This window comes from Agelaius phoeniceus, chromosome 1, assembly GCF_051311805.1.
Source record: "Agelaius phoeniceus isolate bAgePho1 chromosome 1, bAgePho1.hap1, whole genome shotgun sequence".
In the NCBI taxonomy this organism is placed as follows: domain Eukaryota; kingdom Metazoa; phylum Chordata; class Aves; order Passeriformes; family Icteridae; genus Agelaius; species Agelaius phoeniceus.
In genome coordinates, this window is record NC_135265.1 from 137742586 (window position 1) to 137763503 (window position 20918).

Here is a 20918-nt window from a genome sequence, read left to right on the forward strand (position 1 = left end):
GAAGGGAGCCTACAGGAAAGATGGAGAGACTTTTTACAAGGACATGTAGGGACAGGACAAGAGGGCATGAGTTTAACTGAAGGAGAGTAGATTTAGGTTAGATATGAGAAAGAAATTCCATAGTGTGAGAGTGGTGAGCCCAGAGAAGTTGCAGATGCCCCATCCCTGGAAGTGTTCAAGGCAAGGCAGAATGGGGCTCTGAGCAAGCAGGTCCAGTGGAAGGGTGTCTCTGTTCATGGCAGGGGGATTGGAACTAGATGATCTTTAAGGTTCTTTCCAACCCAAACCATTCCATGATTTTATGATTCTACTGACCATCAAACTACAGCTAGAGAATACATGGTTTAATTTTGCTGTTGACTTCAATGCTAACAAGAGGAAATTGTTCTTTCCAAATCCATGTGTGAAACCGCTGTGAAAGTGCAAAAGTCACTTTTCAGTAGTTCAGAAATTCAGAAAAGTTCCCAGAGGCTGATAAAGGGCTTGTGAAAGGACAGTTTGGGAGCAGGTTAAGAACTGATCTCATCATCATCTGCAAACCCTTACAGGGGGAAATATGTGTGACAATAGAAAGGAGGTAGTGCATGATCCAAAGGCTGTAAAGGCTGGATGGATCTTGACTAGAAATGCAACATGGCAATATTTCACAAATGGACTGTGTTCTCTGACAAGGAAGGGAGATGGGGGAGGCTTTTCATGTCCAGCCTTTCCCTGTGGAATTAATTCCTTTGTGTAAAAAAAAAAAAGCTGTAATTCTGGGTCTGGTATAGAAGCTGCTGAAGGAGGTTCCTTGGCCTGTGGAAAACAAACCATATTCCTGCTGACCTTCCAAACCAGGGCTTGTCATCCTGGCAGTCCTCCTCACCTTTCTCAGACCAGCCAGTTCCATTCTCTGCAGGCTGCTCTGCAGAGTTAAAGCTATGGAAGTACTGGTGTTTGCTGCAGAAGGAAGATCTCTGTGCAAGATGCTCCCTTCCTCCCTTCCTCCCTCCATCCCTCTCTTTCTCATTTGTGAAAGAGTTAATCCTGAAAATAGAACCCAGGAAAGAAAGTCAATATACAAGTGGAGAAGCTGCGATTACTTTCTAAAGATGTTTTATTCCTGTCTCAGTTTCAGCATTTTGAGCCATTGAAAGATCCAGTGACTTTTCCTGATGGACTTTGGAACAAGATTTTCACACCTAGGGCTCCTGAAGTTGAAGCTACTTTGTCCTGTATGAACATTAGCCTGAGAGCTGCCAGGTGAGAGGAGTGAAGGGTGTGGCAAAGTTTGTTCTGGGGATTTCCAGAGGTCAGGCAGTGCCTCAACTTTTATTAACACCTTATGTGATCCAAATTTTTGCTTAAGACCTCTAAAAGCCTAAGGGAGAGGGAAATAAGTTCCATCACCTGTTTCATCTTGGTGTAAAGAAGCCTGCCACACTCTGTCTTACTTTTCATATCCAGGAAAACAGGAAGAACAATAATTTGTCTGTCTGTAAGAGAGGGTAATTGTGCTTTTCTCCCCATCTGTCATCTGACAATAGGTAGGCCATTACAAAACAAGGGTAGAAACAAACAGTATTAGTTAGTGATACCATTTTATTGTTAATTTAAGACTAGATTAAGCCCAGTACCTGCTGACATGGTACGTGCTGTGTCCTCCTTGAGCTGTTGTGTGCTGTTATCACAAATTTTGGCACAAAAGGTGAACTCCTGGGTTGTGCTTCCCTCTTGTGGTCTTGCTATGATTTGCAACCAAGTAGGAGAGACTGAGAGGTTGGCCGACTGTTTTGGGCAGGGGCAGAGTTGGCTTTATTTCTAGTTTACCATAAGTATCCCTCCCTGTCCTCTGAGACTTCATGTGGACAAGCCATCCCACTGCATCAGCCTATTTTTTTTTTTTTTTTTAATCTTCCAGGGAAAAAAAAATATCTGTCCTGCTAATACTATGGACTGGTTTTTTGAGTTCTGTAGTACTGTGCTTTGTGCAACACAAATTTTCTGATCCCTGACCTCATATGCTTGCTATCTATACGTAGAGGTTAACCTCTCCTTTTTGCTGCTTTGCACTTGGGGCAGTGTCAGGTTAAATTTTAACCTAATTAACAGATTGTCACTTTAAAACTGTGGTTGCAGAGATGACAGATATTATACAGCACTGGCATTTGAAGCATGGGTGAAGAAGCACTTGGAGTCATTACCTGAAGTAAGACTATTTCTCAGCCTTGTTAGTATTTCCTCAAGTTGATTGGTTTCTTGTGTGTCACAGATATGAAACACCAGATTTCTGGCTAAAAGAAACACCTGAAGCAGTAAATTACTAGACTCTTCCAGCTTGGGACTGTGCAAGGCAGAAGAGCAGAAGCCATAAGAAGTAAGTAAATTTTGCAGCCATTAGAAAATTTTAATTGTAATTGAGAGGGAACTGCAGACCTTCTGTAAACAAGCTCAGGAAAATGCTGAAGGTCCAATTACCAGCAGGATTTTTAGGCAGTTGAAAGGGGCTCTGTCTTTTTTAGAGTTTGACTAAAAAACACTTCATAACTAAATGTTGAGAGGTTATCTTTGGTAAGAATTTAATTAGTAAGAATTTACTGACCTTTAAGTGACTTAGATTTCCCTAATGAATCTTTTGTAGGCAATTTATCTGGTTTGTATTCATGAACTTAGGACGTTTTCAAGTTCACAGATATTGTTCACATTTATTTAGTGACTCTCCAAGTCTTGTAATCAAGGGCTGACCATGGCTCTTGGAGAACCTGGGTGTAATTCCTGGGGCTTTCAGAGCCCATGTTTGTCTGCATCAGCATGAGAGCATTTCTGCAGGCTGAGAGGAGACTCTGAACTGGGCTTATGCATGAGTAGCTCTCAGCACATTTGGAGCTGTGCTGAGAGATTCCCTGGGACCACTTTGTCAGGTGTGCTGGTGTGCCACAACCTCAGGTCAGCTAAATACTACAGAAATGTTCATGCTCTCTCATCCTCTCTTTTGCAGGTGTGTCTCCTTCCAGAATCAAGGACATGTCCACCCTTTCAAATGATAGAAACATCACTTATGCTGGGCTACAGCACAGCTGTCCTCCTACACCGGATACTCTAAACTGAAAAAATTCCACTACCAGCCAAAGAGTCTTTGAAAAGCCCTGGGCCTAATGACTAATTTAACCTGACAGGGGAAGGATGAGAATCTTTCTTTTAATCTTGATGAGAATACCACATGGTGGTATTCTTAAACAAGGCAAGCAGCTTTGCACTGCTTGCCTTGGATGCATTCATCATTCCTAGGCACAGCCAATGCCCTACCACAAAGGCTCTGCATGGAATTTGTTCCACGTGTGACACAGTTCTGCTGAGCTCCATGTTTCATGCTCTTAGTCCCACCTGAGGTGGCAGATGGACCCTCCCCACCTCCAGAGACTGAATGTGAAGAGTACAGGTGATTTCTGCCTCTCCTTATCCAAATTGAAAGGATAAGGAGATGAGCATAATTCTGAAGCCTTGAGAACCCTACAGGAGCAAGTGAATGCCTGCCCTCCTGGAAGGGCCTCCCAGGATTAGCTGTGTAGCTTGGGACACTGAGTGACCCTGAGCAGGAAGAACCTTTGCAGCACTCGGGCATGCACAATATCTGCCGAGAGGGTTTGTCACTAGAGGGAGTCACAGACTTTAAGAAATAAACAAACACAGCCCTGTTTGTATTTCCAATGGATAAGCGCGTCACAGTTACGTCAATGGAAAGACTCAAAATTTCCTCTGATTTCACTTTCAGTGTCATTTAGATCCTTAGCAAATTTCCCAAACTGTGCATTCTTGCTTTCATGCTGCATTTGGCTAGTGAGAACAGGATTTCTTAACATCAGCTGCCTCTCTGACGTGATGTTCCCTTCCCTGTCCTTCCTCCTCCCCCCAGTTCCCAGCACTGCCCTACATGCCTCCCTTCCCTCTGCCTGATGTTGAGCACTCTTTTCACCCTATTTGGAAGAAATTCATCTCCCTAAACAGAGGAATATCAATAAGGCAGATACATATTTTTAGTGAGTGAGCTGAGCAGCTCAGTGCAGAGCCTGGTTTGGCCAGAGCCCTGTGCTGGCAATGCTGGGATGATGGGTTCAGTTCCCAGATGAGCCATTCATGTGAGAGTTGGATTCAATGATCCTTGTGGGTCCCTTCCAGCTCAGAATATTCTGTGAGACTGTGAAATAGCTGAACCAGCACGAGGTGGAGCAGAGACCACATGGTCAGAGTGGAAGAAAAATATGTTTGGCCTCCCTTTTTTGTCAGAAAACCTGAGAGGTGAGTAGTGTGTTCAGCTGTAGTGTGAAACTGCACCCATGGTCACCTTCCCAGGTATCCTGCAGGAACATGCAGGGCTCCTACATATGCACCATTCTTACACAGATTATCTTCCTTCACCCAGGTTCAAATTAGACAATACAAGCCCTTCCCTTGTAAAATAAAAATCTTAAAGAAAAAAAAAGAATTTTCTGATTGCCTTTCTACTTATAAATTGAACTTCATTAGAAATACCCTCCTCTCATATTGCCTTGCACGGGGCATACCCAAGCCTTCAGTAGGCTCAGTGAACCTCTGCTGACTTGTATTATTTGAAAGTGTGGATCTTTGTGCATGAATGGAATATACATTATTTCTTTAATAACACAGAAATAATTTCAATCATTCTTGATTCTCCTTTTACTTGGTCTGCATGATTTGATTTTCCCAGCCTCTTGTGCTGCCATTCTGACATGATCTCAGAGACCCATGAATTATGGTGGCTTCAGTGAGGAATCAGACTGCCACTGGTAAGAAATACAGACCCTCTGTCTCTTGAATTTATGTATTTAAGTCCCCTGATCTCTGTAGCTCAGCCTGATAATTTCCAGAAATTTACTCTGTGCTAAAACAAGGTATTCTAGAAGCCATGAAAAATAGAATTATGTGTTGAAATTAAAGGACTCTTCAGATCAAAAATGAGGCACTAAGAGGGAAATTTAGTTATAGATTTGAACAGCTATAGGATGTGGTAAGGCGTTTGTATTTTTGGAAGGCAACGTGGATAGCAGCATATCTGGTTTCTGAAAGGGTTTGAGATTTTCCAGGAGTGGAACTGCGTAAGCACAATTAAAGCTGAGAGATGGACAGCTATACTGGTGACCACAGTAAATGCTATTTTGAGGTACCAGCCAATGTCACAGAGTTTATAAGCATCATTTGTGAGAAATAATGATAAAGAAACGTTTTAAATCTAAACTGCTATGGGAAACTCCCGGTGCTCTTCAAATTTCATCTTATTCCGGTTTCTCAACCTGGATCTGATTCAAGACTTTCAAAGTTCTTGTGTCTGGATTTCAAAGAAAGTGAACTGGGATCAGGGACAGATAGCAAGGTCTAGAGCCAGTCTTCTGAAGTTCTGAGAGCCCATGAATCCATGTGAAAACAGCTTCTGCAGTGCCAGCCCCTGCTCACATATTTAATGGGAGTTCAGAAGTCAGAGTTTTGGGTCGTCCTCTGCTTGTTTCTACCCTCATGTTGTTGCTTATTGATTTACTCACAGCAGGTCAACTCCTGTCTCATCTATGTCAACAGCCCACTTAAAACTTCCTTTGCAGATCAGAGCCTGCAGTCTCCAGGGGAGAGCAGGCTGGAAGAAAGGACAGAGCTGGGACACCCCTCAAAGGCAGAGTCCAGGGGGGCAGAGCCTGATCCTCCTGATGCTGCCAGGGCCACCACAGCTGGTGCCTTTGCTCTCACTGTGTTGGATGCTGCCTCCCCACAGTCCCAGACCCTTTCTCAGCAGCAGCAGCAACAGCCAGCCTGCTTTGCTTGCAGGCTTGGAAGGGTAGAAAGTAAGGAATAGGTCCATGACTACTTTTGCTAGACCAATAACCTGGCTCCCCTGGAAAATTCATTATGCTTCATTTCCTGGTTCTCTTTGGACTCAAGAATTCAATGAAGTACAAAGCATGGTCATTACTGCCCCAGTTACCCTGCTGTGAATCTGTGTTAGCTGATTTAAGATGTAAGTTTTCAGAGTTTCTGTGCCACAACAACCCAGCTGTTGTTCCTAACATCTTGGGTCAAACATCAAAAATCACTAGTTATGAACACTGAAAAGATCTAGGTTTTTTTTTTTTTTTAACTTTTGTTTTGTTTTGTTTTGTTTTGTTTTGTTTTGTTTTGTTTTGTTTTTGGTGCGGGGGCAGTGGAAAAGAAGGGCAGGGGTGTTCCTAGGGTATTTCAATAAGAATCCTAGAAAATGCCTCATGCATTTCTGTTCTTTACTGCCATTTAAGCCAGCTGGCTGTGTACCTCAAATCTTTTTACAAGACAGCCATTGCAGTGGGCTCTTTTCATTGAAAATAATCCTCTCTTTTTGAGAAGAGACCTGAATGTTGCCTAGAAAAGGAAATGGAGAAGAGTGCCAACTTTTGCCTCTCTCTTCTTTATAATTTTCCGCTTTTCTGGAGTGCCCATTTGGGAAATTTCTTTGTATATTTTTTGGCAAACAGGCTTCAGGTTTCATTTTCTTGCCCCAGTGAGGGGAAGCAGCAGCTGGGGGGGACATCAGCACCTGGTGGGCACCGTGTGAGCCCCCAGAGGTGGGGCTGGAACCCGCGGGGTTCGCTGCACCACGCACGGAGCTCGGGCACGCTGCTGTCCTTGCAGCACAACTGCAAACCTGACAGGACATCCACTGCATCCCTTCTCTTCCTGGCAGACTGCAGTCTTCCAGAGTATTTTTTTCTAGCTCTTACTGTTGTACACAATGGCCTCTGCTTTTGCCTCATGTTTTCTGGGAGTTGGTGGGGCTGTCGCAGTGATTTGAAGACTTTTCTGGTAATCAGCCTGGAATCACCTTTTTTTTTTCATCCCACTGCTCATGTTATACTTCTCTTGTGACTTCTCAGGTGTGAGCATAACAAAGAGATGTTTTTGAAGGGGAAGAATATGGTGTGCACAAAGTAACTTGGACAAGTTACATGTGGATTGTGTAAGTGGCCTATCTTCACAACCCTTCTTGAACAGGTGATTTTCAGGCTGAGCATGTGAAGAGGTTGAGAGTTTGCTCCTGTAACAGCTGTGAATGCCTAGAGGATTGAGTCATATAGGCTCCAATAGTGCAGGCAATAAAGAGTTATAAATTCTGAACTCTCCAAACCCCCCCCCCACTTCTCCCTCAGTGCTCTCCTCTCCACTGTGCTGTGTGATGGAAACAGCAGCATCTCTCTCTGCTGATGGACCAGGGTCCATCCCACTTGGAGCACACAGATTGGATCTAGCCTATAGGGCAATTTACACCTTGCACTGGGATAGGGAGGTGGGACAGAGTAGGAAGTCTTACAGCTATTGAATACCTTTTAATTCCTTGCACTTCAGGTTGCTTTGGCCTATTAGACACTTCCATGTTCTCATGGAAGGAGGAAGTTGCCACAACAGGAATCTAACCTGTGGTGGTGGAAACAGCTGGTCAAAGTGGTGTGTGAGATCAGCACCTCTGTCTCCTGGGAGCACCACCATGTTTTACCATGGCTGAGATGCTGAGCACGTGGAGGGGAGGAGGTAAAACTTGGTCTGGATGAATCAAAACCCATTTTAAAGAGAACAATGGACAAAGGGACACAAGAGATGTAACACAGGGGAAAAAAAACTACAGCAGCAAAAATCAGAGACTTGTCTGTTATCAAGCTTAGAGTTTAAACAGCAAAGTTCTGCCTATGGCTGTGGTCACAAGCTTGGGATCATGTGCTCTGAGTCATAGACATTAGATGGATGAAGGAAAACTGACAGCAGGACAGACTTTCTCCTGGCATATTAGGTAAGCATTTTTCATGCTTGGCTACAAGGGATGCCTGAGAAGTAACAGGGCAGTTCATACACTCAGCCTGCTTGGTCTTTAATTGCCCTGATGACTGGAAGCTTGAACAACCAGTGCCATTAAGGGCTACTTGTAACTGTCCTGGATGAGCTCAGCTCTTGAAGGAACTGAAATTAATCTTAAAGGATCATATCACATAGTCTCCAAAATGTATTTGATGACCTGCAGTGCATATGAGCTAGTAATTTGGAGGTGATTTATACTCAATACTCCTTCTTGTCATGGATCTTGGGGATGGTGATCTAAAGTAGTAGATTGAGCTGTGCCAATAAACTGCTGGTCTCATCTTGTGTTTTGATGTCAGCCAGGAAAAATAGGACTGATAATGACTAAATCCTGACTTTCTCAGTATTGCATTTACAAAGAATAATAATATCTACCCTTCAAATGCTCCCTATACAAGGTAGACCACAGAAGCCTGCTGGAGTCCCAGCTACTCTGCATTGTCACAAGACCCCCTTCATTAGCCTTGTGACTTGTTAAACACAATTCTGTCAAACTTTGTTCTCCAGCCTGCCATTACTTAGATACTAACTAGATACTAAACCAACACCCACTAGCTCCCTTGGGGATCATTACATCTCTCTGCATATATGCTGTGGCAGCAAAAATTTAAGCTTGGATTGTAATCATAAAGAAATTAATTTCCTGATTAAAAATGGTCCTTTAAGCAACATGCATTTGAATAATCCATCATAAAAACAAATGAGTCTGTAGCAGTGCTCTTGACTTGATAATATTTTTTCTGCTTTAAATTTAAATCAGCTGCATTTTTTTCCTCTCAGTCTGTAGCCTATAGAAAAATACAATGAATTACTAAAAAGAAAGCAATAGTTTGAAGCTGCAATAGCCATGGTGTGGAATATATATTTTAGATCTGTCACTGCAAGATAGATTTCTATGTCATGGGCCTAATAAGATACCCTTCAGGCAATTCCACTGACATTAGTTGTCTTACAGAAAAAGTAAGTTAATGCAGAAAATTTGGTTTCAGATATTTGCAAAGTGTTTTGAAGATAAAAGACCTGTACATGCCAGAGTTGATTTAGTTATTGTTGAAATCTCCAGCAAAGGTCCTGTTTAATTCAACAAGAGCTACTGGATCAGGTCTGATGAATGTAGCAGAGATGTATTTACAAATAAACATTTGAAAATAATGGCAGTTTGGTCATTTTAAATATTGTGTATCTCTCCCTATCTGTAGATGCAAAGCAGACCATTAACAGTTCACAAGAGGTGCCTACTTTTAAATAAGTCCCTCAGTTTGTGTCTGTTAGCTGTTTTCATTGTGTGGTGAGCACAAGAAATAACAGAAGATTTGTGCAGCTGAAGAAAGATGCAAAAAGACACCTCTAACTTATATGAAAATATGTAACACTGTTCCTGAAACTAAAGAAATGAAAATTTAAATCTCCTTGCTTCTCCATTTTCCCCCATTACAGTTACAGTTTACCAGATGTTTGTACAGTCTGCAATATTTCACATCTTTCATGCCCAGCCCATGCCACAAGCCCTCCAAGTCTCCACTGATAAAAAATCAGCCTTTATCAGTACTGGTCTCAGCATTAGCAACCTGATAATTCCTCACCTTTTGGTCCAGGTAAAATTGTGTGTGTTGAGCAGACATCTGTTGTAGGTCGATTATCAACATCAAAACCAAAAATCTGAACTTGCAAGATAAAAAACACTACAAGGGTCCCATATGTCGTTAGCTGTTGTTCTTTCTTGCTGCTCATCCTTGCAGTTTCTCAGGAAATGCCTTTCGTTGTTGCAGTCTTAAGAAATGCAGCTGACTCAAAAATAAATGCTTCACCAACTGGAGCAGTGGAAAGCTTGGGAGCTACATGCAAGAACAGCTAAATAAAGTGAAGAAAGGGGTTTGACGATGCTGTAGTTATTTCTGTCCTGCACATTATCCAGGATATTTATTTAACACTGACAGCTGTTTATTCCAATTTATCTCTTATCTGAGTGAGACATTTAGCTGTTTTTGCCATGGAAAATTTCTCCAACATATGGGAATATCTCTCTTGTAACTTTTCTGCCTCTCAGCACTGAATCTTCACGCCCAGCATTTCACTTACTCAAAGGACAAAAGACTTTGGTATTGTATCCAAGTGTGTACTAATTAGTTATAGGATACATTTGGCTGGTTGTGTGCTGGAAGAGTAATGCAGACTGCATATAACATGTAGAGATACTTTTCCATAAAAGCTTTCCACCAAGGAGAGTGTTAGTGACAGCAGACGAGCTGCCAGTCCGCTGTGGGTGGAAATCCCCAGTGCTCTGTCTCACATTTTGGGTGTCAGGGACCCACAAATGAAAAGTTGACATTATCCATGGGTGTTTTAGCCTGAAACACACAAATGATGGGTTTATGCTTACAGATAGCTCCACAGTGCTAGCCCCAAGCCCAGATCATGTTGGTAGACAGAGAGCAGAGGGACAAACTTCAGGACAGAAGACACAGAACAAGATGAGCTTGAATGACTGCATCACCTTCTCCCACATCACTCTTGCCATGCACTGGGAGAGGCCATGTATGGGGACAGTGGTGTAGCATAGATCCCAACAGAATGTTATCTTTGGCTTGTCCAGAGGAAACTTCAGCTGGTTTGAATCCTGAGGTAACGTTCAACTGGGTGCTGGGACCCTGAAACCAGTGTAGGAGGCCTCTTGCGTGGAGGAGCAGGTTGCATGCATCCTTCCTTTTGGAAGGAGCTGTGACAGATACCTACCTGTGTGCAATCCCTTCTGGAAAAACCTCTAGCTTTCTCTTAAGGAGAGCACAGGGTAGGAGGATGTTCAAGGTAGTCTGGCAGAAAAGAAAGGGGAGATGACTATTTCTAATATTTCCAGGAATTTTGTTAACTTCTGGTTTCTCAGACAATGAGACAGTTACTAAAAAAGCTGAACTAGGCTCTTGAGCTATGTAGTGTGTGAGAGGGTGTTTGCTTTCCATCCTTCCTACATTAATAGCTTTTGAGAGGCTTCCTCATTATTTAAGAGAGTATTTGGTTCCCTAGTTCTATGTTTCAGCCTTTGGGCATACAGAATAAGTAGCAGTACTTATGTAAAAGTGAAGACCTTTACTTAAAGTCTGAAGGAAGGCTCTGACTTCAGGCTTTCATCTGTGATAAAATGTTGGCCAAAGTCCCAAGAAGGGTCAAGATACTCCTCTCCCTTTTTCTTTCTAGCCTGCTCACAGACTGTCCCCCTTTCCAAAACACTTTTTTTTCCTTGTTAAACTGTGTACAGTGCTCTTCAGAAATAAATAGAGGTCTCTGTGCTAAAGAATGTCATCTAATGTACCCCCCCCAAACATGGCCTTGATAACGGGTACACACAGCTAGAGGGGGAGGAAACACAAAGCCAGGGTTATAGTTGAGGAGAGTCATACCAGAAATAAACTTGTTCCTCTGTGATTTGCATCAGGCACTGTGCCTCTGCCTTGTACACTGTTAATCTGTTTTATTTAACTTTTTCTTCTCTTCACTTTCCATTTTGTGAGCAGAAGGTCAATGTAAGAGCAAGAATAGAGCGCGTAGGAGTGGGAAGCTAGTGTACTTAGGGCTGGAGGAGGCATTTGGGAAATGTTGCCAAACTGACATGAATGATGCTATCTGTTCCATGGTACTGAGAGACTTACACTGACTTGTTTGTTATTTATCAGGGATAAAGAGGGGTAAAGTCTAAATGAGAGAGGAAATCATTTGTTTAACTACTTCAGTTACTATCTGGGACTAAGCAGGGAAAATTTTTCTGACAGTGGTGTGATCATTTACAAATGTTTTCAGTCCACTTTAGAAAATAAATCAAGACTCTACTCTTCCCCAACCCCCACCTCCCACCGCCACTCCACCTTCCCTGACAGTCACAAGCCCCCTGAAAATACTGTGAGAAATTAGATTTAATGGATCTGAAAACTTGGAAAATGAAAACACTTACTCAAAATGTAGGAGATCCAGATTTTAATTATTTCTCTGCCTAGTTCAAACCAGGCAGAGAAATAATTGCAGAGAAGGCTTGCAGTAGAGCCTTAAGGTTATATTGCTTTATTACAAGGGTGTGTGCTAATCAGTTATGTCTTCCCATGTGTTGGACCAGGAATGCCATCCTGGAGCTAGAAAACTTGCCTTAACAGGCAGTCCATCAAAACTGATGTACTACCACAAAAAGCTTGGGTTTTGGCAAATCAATATTTATCAAACCAGTTTCACTGAAAAATTTTCAAGCAGCTTCATTGCTGATGGAGATTTAATGAAGCAGAGTGCCTATTGTGCATGTTAATTCTCATTGAATCAGGCTTAAAGAAATGACTGTAGGCAAGGAAGAAAAACTAACTAGGCCACATCATCCAGACATAAAAGTCACAAAACAAATGCTTCCAAGGGCATGAATGTTTTGCAAGAAAACCCTGAAAAGGCACAAAAAAATATCCAGAAAGATTCTGTTCTTTTAGATGAGCACTAGTCAGGTAACCTTTGTCTTGTGCATTGTCTATTTGGAGTCCAAGTAACTTCCTTGGAGATTTGAACACCCTTCATTTGCTTACTCTTCAGATGTTAGTAGTTTAATGTAAACAGACTGTAAGGAGCACAGACAACATGCTGAAATACTGTTCATCAAAAGGTGGCCAGACCTACAGCCAATTTTCATCATTTGTATAGTCACAGATCCTGTGGCTGGACTGCAGGTTGATACACCCTGCTTGTAACCATGGGCTGATTCAGCCATAAGTGTTGAGAGTCCACCAGCATCCTTTCTGACCTAAATTCAGCATCAAGGAGAACATTCTCCTTCTGTACCTTACTGTACTGAATAAACTTGGGAGCACCTGAAGGAAAAAAAAAAGGTGGAATATTTCTATGGTTTCTCTTCTTGTATCAGGGGTCATGATGATTTGGGGTGTTTCATTCTGTCATGCTGGATACATCAATCAAGGTGGCAAAGCTTAGAGAAAATGGAAAAGGAAGGGCAGAGTATTGTGGTTTGCAATATGTAGGGAAGAAAGTAATCCTAGGGCTATTTTGTAAAGTTCTGGTTTTGGATTTGACACCATGCAATGGCTGCTTGAGCCTGTAAACACAGTGCCCACAACTTGTTTTTGTTCTGATTAAGATATAAACAATGACCAGATTCTGATATGCCTGAAAATACAACTGACAAAACCAACCAACCTAAGGACAAAATTGTCCAAAATCTTATGACTTATATATTTAGTAAAGGCAGCTTGTGGGACTCGAATGATTATAGATCATCATCCAACATCTTGTTGGATGTTTGAGAGGCTTCATCAGCTGTGTGGAAATTTATGCTCCACTATCAACTATGATCTCTTTGGTTTCCTGCTGATGAGTTTGGCTCTCTGTTGAGTTGGGTACCTTGAGGGATGGGTGGGAGCTTTTTCTGGTCTGACACAGGGATGGCACTCTCAGAGAACCTCAGGTCTGCACTAGAGCTTACAAGCCCTTCTTGGGATGCTCCTACCTCCCCTTTCCCACTCCTATTCCCCTCAGCTTTTAGCTCTAAACAGAAAAGCTGACCCAGGTTCCAGCTGTAGGTATCTGCTGTGAGGCAGGAGAACAGAAGAGCACTGAACTCTCACAAGGAGCTGGGGCTGCAGACCCAGGGAGCTGCTGGATGCTTTATGAGGAGCAGTACTGACCCCTGGACCCCATCTGGTAAACAAACCTCAACTGTGTGTAACTTCTGCTCACTCAGGTGAGCATTATAACTGCATTACAACTTTCTGTTCCTAACTTTTGCATTTAGCAAGAATGTCCTGGGTCACACTGAGTGTTTTATAAGCACTTTTATTGTGAACACTTGGATTGAGAATGTTTCTCTGTCTGTTAGCCTGCAGGCTTTCAGTTCTGCTGAAGACACCTTTGGCACATAATGGCACCAGGCCTTCAGAGAGGCCTAAGAGATACTTATTGCTATTGTTTTCCATGCAATCACTCAGAGAAGCTATCCAAAAATGTAGGGCATTCACATATGTAGTCAGAGATGTGATAGAAATGAAATACTCAATGTGGCTTGTAATTGTGTTTATCTAAGCGCAGCCTCTTCCTGTGTCAGAACAGATTTTTGCAAACAAGAGGGCAATGATTCAGTTCCAGGGGAAGACTGACAAAATAAACCTCAGCTTCTACTGACCTGATGCAGAGCTGAACAGTGTCCTACCCTGGGAAAATATTTCCTGCTTCATTATCATAAATATTTGTATAATTCCTTCTGGGAAACATGTCTTCTTCAGAAAACTAAACATGCTGCTCCCTGACATAAATTTAACTGTTTGTTTACACATGAGAGATTATGGGCATGTACCCAGCCTCAGATTTTTACATTCTTATCTCAGGCATTTCTGTCTTTTAGAGTTCTTTGCTCTCCTCCTAGAGATCACATCATGTCTTGAGCTATGGAGCTCATTTCTGGCTCTGGAATTTGGTGCTCTTTGGAGAGTTGTTATTTTGGGCTGCAGAAATAGGAACCAAATATAATGTTCTGCCTGGAATCACATTTCTTTGCTGCCTAGTTATACCCTTCCCATCCTGGTTTGAGGCTCCTTTCTTAAAAAAAAATCGTGTAAGCAATTAAACAGAGGATTGCATGGCTAATGAAAGTATTTCTATTTAGAAACAGACTGGACACACTGCTGGGAACTGAAATAGCACTGGTGTGCAGTCTTTTGTGTTTGCTTTCTAAGTTTATAGTGTGGATTAGTGGCAAAGTGGTGCACAAATTGCCCCAAGAGAATAGATATACTCCACACCATGACAAACTGAAAAACTGATTCTGCTCTCTTTAACACCTCTTAAGAGAACAGAAAAGTGGCTGACATGGCAACACAAACTGACAGAACCTTGTACAAAGCCTTGGATTAGGGCAAAGCTGAGCTTTGCTTTCCAGCATGCTCTGAGACCCTTCAATGAAGTGATGAACTGTGTGGAGTGCTCTGGAAAAAGCAATGTGATGGGGCAGACATAGTCACAGGAGACAGCAGATGTCAGGCTTGTGTCCAGGAGAAAACCCTAAAATGACTAAGTGGTACATAGGTGATGTGCTGATCTGTGAACTTTTTATGAAACCTGTTTATCCTGCAGAGCAACAGCAAAACTTCAAACCTCAAGCTCTACCAGTCCTACTTGATCTTCCTCTCCTGGTCCTAGAATTCAGTTGATGTGTCTTGCATTGCCCATGTTGTAGGTTAACCTTATAGGTTCTTATTATACAGATCATCTAGATTTATAATTGTTTAATTTCTTTTTTCTTCCTTTTCAGTTCAAACTCTGCTGCATACCTTCTGAAGAGTGCTAAAGCCAAATAGCTTTTAGCTCTTCCTTTGGCAGTTTGCAAAATAAACTCCAACAAACCAGGAGGCAGCTACCTGCCCAGCAAAATCCAGCTAAAAGGGAGGGCAAAGATGTGAGGAACATGAGAGAGCAGGAAAACAGAGAAAGCTTGAACCTCCCTCTAAGCCCAGAGGCTCCTGGCCTTGGTCATTGCCTGAACTCTGCTACCAAATGTGTCTCAAAACATCTGTCCTGCCCAGTGAACTCTATCTATGTCCTAAGTTGTTCCCTGCTGTTTGGGGACGCACAGTGTTGTGCAATGTGTTGTAACATTGGTTTCATGTCTGTGTGGGTGTCTTTCTGGCAAGAAAAAGAAAGTTTTGAGCCTCATTCTCCCATCTTCCTAGTTATTGTCTGCCAGACTGTTTGCTAGTGTAAAGGAGGCAGGGTGATGGTTGTGGCTTATTTTCCACTTGACAGCATAACAAAACTAAAGAAAAAAACTTCTTCACTCAGTTCATACTCAGAAAGCCATTTGTTTTGTTGTGGGTTTTTTCTGGTTTTTGTTTGTTTGTTTTTTTAACCTGCTAATGAATTAAGTCTTTTTACAAGTTCAAGTTTTGTGTAATGAAGAAAGATTTTGAAATTACAAGGTTTTCCTACTCGGTGATAGTTACTGCTGGTACCTCTGGAGATATTGACATGTGATTTGGAAACTGGAAGGCTGGGTTCACTCCCCAGTTCAAACTGGAAGGCTGGGTTCCAGTCCCCAGCTCAAACTGGAAGGCTGGGTTCACTCCCCAATTCAAACTGGAAGGCTGGGTTCACTCCCCAGTTCAAACTGGAAGGCTGGGTTCCACTCCCCAGTTCAAACTGGAAGGCTGGATTCCACTCCCCAGTTCATATGCACGCCTCTGAATTGTGGATACTTGTGTAGGTGTACAGTGTGATGTCATTATGGCTGGGTTTTAGTTTAATAGTGCTTTAACTTATAAAGTGCATTACTAGCACAGGCTGGATAAAACGACTGCTGTGACTTCTACCAACTTGGAGTAATTCACCTCACTTGGAATAACTGCCGAGCCACCTCTGGCAAGGAAAAAAAATGACAAAAAGATATCTGAGTAGTAATGACTTTGTCATTGATGGAAACTGTTGAGAACCACAGAGCCTTCTGTATTTTTCCCTGAGGCAGGATTCTCCTAGACTTCACATTTTTGTTTGCCTCATCCCCACATGGGAAGTGATGCCTGCCTGGATGCTTTGCTTTTTAATCTACCTGCTCTCTGGCTTCAGCAATATAAGTACAGATATAGAAGAAAGATTCATAAATCAGCACAGTAATTCTCATCACCAAAAACTGGGGCATGGTTTTGTTTAATCTGTGGAATTTTATGACAGCATTCAAAAGAATTTATGAGTTTACAAGTGAGATTAAATCAGTTCCAAAGACAGTGTCGGACCGTGTCCAACAGTATCAGTAAAACATTATGTAGCACTGTCATTTCTCCAAGTGTTTTGGAGATTCCAGCTTTATTCTTATGGGTTTCAAGGTCACTTTCAGTCTAAGGGACAGGAAATTGCCACAGTCTACTAGGTGCTTGCAATTTGGTCAGAGCAGCATGAGTTGGGAGCAAAGAGTAGATCCTGCAGGTTCTTGTGCTGTTCTGTGGTAAAGAGGTCTTACTCCCTGAGTGGTTAAAAGCATCCTTAACTAGTTTCTTACCAGAATTAGTTAAGAATAAACCTGAATTTATGAGCAGCTGGGTTAATGGTAAGAGATTATCTCTCATTAGCTGGTCCTTGGCTTTACAGCACAGAAGAGGTTTGCCATGCAAAGCATCCACAGTTTTGCATCAGTGCTCTCTTTGCAAAGACCAACAACTTAATCAAAGGCAAAAAAGGCTGTGCAAAGAGCAGGGAGAGCATGAATGTACAACCCATCATAAAGATCTGACTGCTCTTCTCCTTCTTCACCTCTTTTCTTTACTGGTGCAGTATATGTCTTGATCCCCTGGCAATGAAAATGGCTTCACTCAGAGAAGGAGGCTCTTTGGCTGATATCAGAGGTGATTCCAGCTTCATGCTGTTGACACGGCCCATTTACTGTTGAATGTGTGCTTACACTCCAGCCATGCTGTTGCATGCACATTCCTGGGCTTGGATTTGTGCCCTTCCTGCCCACAGTCAGTGTGTGCCCACCATGGCTTGGCTGCCCACCCTCGTACCCGTGCAGCAGGATGGCACAGCGCCTGCTCACAGAGGTGGGAAGCCAATTTCACAAGGGGACAGATGAGCACTGGAAATGGATTTTGACTTGCATTCTGCTCAATGCTGCCTCTGCCAGTTCCCCAGCTGGAACTGGCTAATTTTCAGCTGTAACTTAAAAAAAAAATAATTTCTAGGCTTAATCAATCTGAAAGCGAATTACTGTGAATAAGCACTAGGAAGATATTCACATGTTTTACTTTAAGAAGAATTTGTGGTGGGGAATGAGTCAGTAACTGAATGCTTAGTGACAACTTCCTCAGATGTGATGAGTGTGCCTGCTGTCATGCTCTGCCTACAGACAGGCACATGTCCAGTGAGTGCTGCTCCATGGGGGCTGGGCAGGCAATGGAGTCAGAAACTGAATGCTGAGCTGCCCTTTTTCAAGGAAACAAAGGGCAAGAGATGAGATTTGATGACTAGAGCCCCTGAACGTCAGGGCAAACATTATGGCTTTTTACCTCTGAAGATTTGCATCAATCAGCACCTAATAAATAGTAAATAACAGGGACCCACAATAACAGAACAAGGAAAGAAGGGAATTATCAATCTTAAAAAGAAAGCAGGGATGGGGCAGTGAGAAGTTATGATTTATCTGTTTTTCTAATTACATGAGATTAGAACCAGACTAGAAACATCTGCTGCTTTGATTTTGCTGCTCCTGGGATTCCTCAGTCCTTTCCTCGTAAGTGGAAGATTTCAAGTGAACAGGATCTGGCCTGAAGAAATCCATCAAGCTGTATTCATTACTTAGGTTTTCTGTTTGTGCTGATTTAAAGATTTGGCCATTTTGATTTTCTTTGGATTAGATGAGCTCAAGGGAGCTCTCCAAAGGAACGTGTCATTGGTTTTCTGTTCGTGGTTTTGTATGTGATGCAATTCAATAAAACTTCCATGTAGTCAGTCATTAATTGTCAAACCCAAAAATACCCCTAAACTCCTGCCTGCAATTATCCTTACTGTGCTAAATTTGGGACACGTTATGGTTTCTATCATTAAGAAGGCCTCCTTGTAATTCCCCATCATGGATAAAACATAGCCACAAAAATGATGCATATGCACAAAATATAAAGTGAAATTATGGGTTTCTATACTGAAATGGAACTAGCGATGATGCATATGCCAGACACGAATGACACACAGAACAGAACTGTTGGTAAACAGGGGGAAAACTATAAATATGCTTAAGACGAGACATCACACATTGTTTCAAGTGACAAACTTTGCACTAAAAGAAAGAAAAAGATCACAAATCTAGACAGACAGCTCTGCTAAAAGTTATATAGCTGCATGATTCATTCCCCAAAGAAATCAATGTCAGGATGACATTTTTCTTCAGGCAATACTGGCAACTGCTCGTAATTTGGGTAAACTTTCTCTGCCCTCTAAAAACAAACCATCAAACCAAAAGGTAACCACTGAAACAGCTACCACTCAACCAAAAAAAAAAGTGTTTTGAACTGAGCACAACATAAAACTGCATGAGTCAATCTACCGTAAACTTTCAGCAAATAGGATGTGTCACCAAGATCAACTTCGGTGTTTCCAATGAGCATAGGCTCTACAGCAGGCTTTTTAGAAACAGACTTTGCTCCAAATAGTAATTCCCTGCTTTCAATAAACCCTGACTGGGTGCAACCAGTTATTTATTCTGATACACACGGCCAAAATAACTGACACGTAAACAGAAGCCTATGGAGCTAGATTAATTACAGGGATTATGTATAGCATTCAGAGCTTTTAAACCAGAAGGGATCATTACACTGATACAGGCTGGGTGATACAGGCTGGGTTCCTACTGTTGTGGTGGGGGTGATGTGAGAGGCAGAGAACGCCTTGATACTGTGTAAGCACTGCCTAGCAGTAACTAAAACATCCCTGTCTTATCAACATTGTTTCCAGCACAAATCCAAAACACAACCTCATATCGGCTACTGGGAAGAAAATTACCTCTATCTCAGTCAAAACCAGCACACCTGTTATTGTGGCTCACCCCAGCCAGCAACTATGCCTCAGGCAGCTCCTTACTCACTCTCCCACCTGCAGGAGTGGGGAGAGAATCAGCAGAGTCAAAGCCAGAACACTCGTGGGTTGAGATAAAGACAGTTTAATAAGGAAAGCAAAAGCTTTGTACAATTGTGAAGCAAAACAAGGATCAGTTCACTGCTTCCTGTGGGCAGGCAGGTGTTCAGCCTTCCCCAGGAGAGCAGGGCTCCATCACGTGCAATGGTGACTCGGGACAACGAACACCATCACTCAGAGGTCCCCCCTCTTGCTGCTTCCTTCCTTCCTTTCATTCCTGAGCATGATGTCATATTGTTTGGAATATCCCTTAGGCCAGTTTGGGTCACCCATGCTGGCTGTGTCTCCTCCCAGCCTCCCAGACACCCCCAGTTTCCTTGCCACCACCATGGCCCTATGAAAAGCAGAAAAGGTCCTGGCTCTGTGCAAGCCCTGCTCAGCAATAACAGAAGCATCTCTATATTATCAACTTTTGTGCTCAGCACAAATCCAAAACAAAGCCCCACAGCAGCCACTGTTAAGAAAATTATCTCAACCCCAGCCAAAACCAGCATGTGTACATAACATAAGACCAGGAATTTCACATCATGATTCCTGCTTAGAGATGCTGGTGGTGATTGGAAGAGGTGTCATCCCTATATCACTACTTCGAGTGAGTGAAAATACAAGTACCCTGTTATAATGCTTAGTTACCATTTTTTTGTAACCTGCTGGATCTTCTGAAATGCATATTTAGTAAAGTGTATTTATTATATTCACCTGTTTAAATAAACAATTTTATTTGAAGAATGTATAACTTCCTATCAATTTTAGGCCCAAATGCCAACTAGTTCTACATCCTTTTTCCTAAAAGCTGATTTATCTCATTATGTATTACAGTTAGGGAGCAGCTTTCTTCCTGAAGTGTAACACTTACCAGTGAAGTTTTCCAGCCTACAGCCTACAGCAGTGCTCGGTCTGTTCCTGTTTGATAATAGTCCCAAGGCCCACTGCATTAGCTTTCTGCAGCATAGAGTGTCTTGACAACTCCACAGCTGTCTTACCTCTGTCTTCCATTTAGAGAGGTGGCTGAGATGTTGTTCTTATCAACATAGAGTTGATAATACAGAGATGTTTTCATTATTGCTGAGCAGGGCTTACACAGAGTCAAGGCTTTTTCTGCTTTCCACATGGCCATGGTGGTGAGGGAATTGGGGGTGCCTTGCTTTCCCAGTGACCTTGGTTGTTCTTACATGATGCTCCATTTTGTCTCTCTTGAAAAAAAAGGGAGTCTCAAACCGGGACAGAGTTAAGATATTTGCAAATACCTTTATCTGAGGTTAAAACCTCAACATTTTGCCTAAATAACCTTTTAGATGACAAAGACAATTTGCTTGACAAAAGGAAGAGTCATCCCCCATTATGCAGGGGAAGACAATTTGGTTTGTAGATCCACTAGTGCAGTGGCTACAGAGAGAGCTAAGATGATCCTG

General features: G+C 42.3%; 1 protein-coding gene across 3 annotated transcripts in view; it reads right to left on the bottom strand.

The window, feature by feature from the left end:
* COLEC10 (collectin subfamily member 10) overlaps positions 1 to 9694 on the bottom strand; it is a 29263-nt gene extending 19569 nt beyond the window's left edge. For all 3 annotated transcript variants that reach the window (XM_077188413.1, XM_077188405.1, XM_054641031.2), the window contains exon 1: positions 9447 to 9694. In XM_077188413.1, coding sequence (XP_077044528.1) covers positions 9447 to 9594 — 148 coding nt within the window. In that variant the 5' untranslated portion in view covers positions 9595 to 9694. The remainder of the gene's footprint in view (positions 1 to 9446) is intronic.
* Positions 9695 to 20918: the final 11224 nt, after the last annotated feature.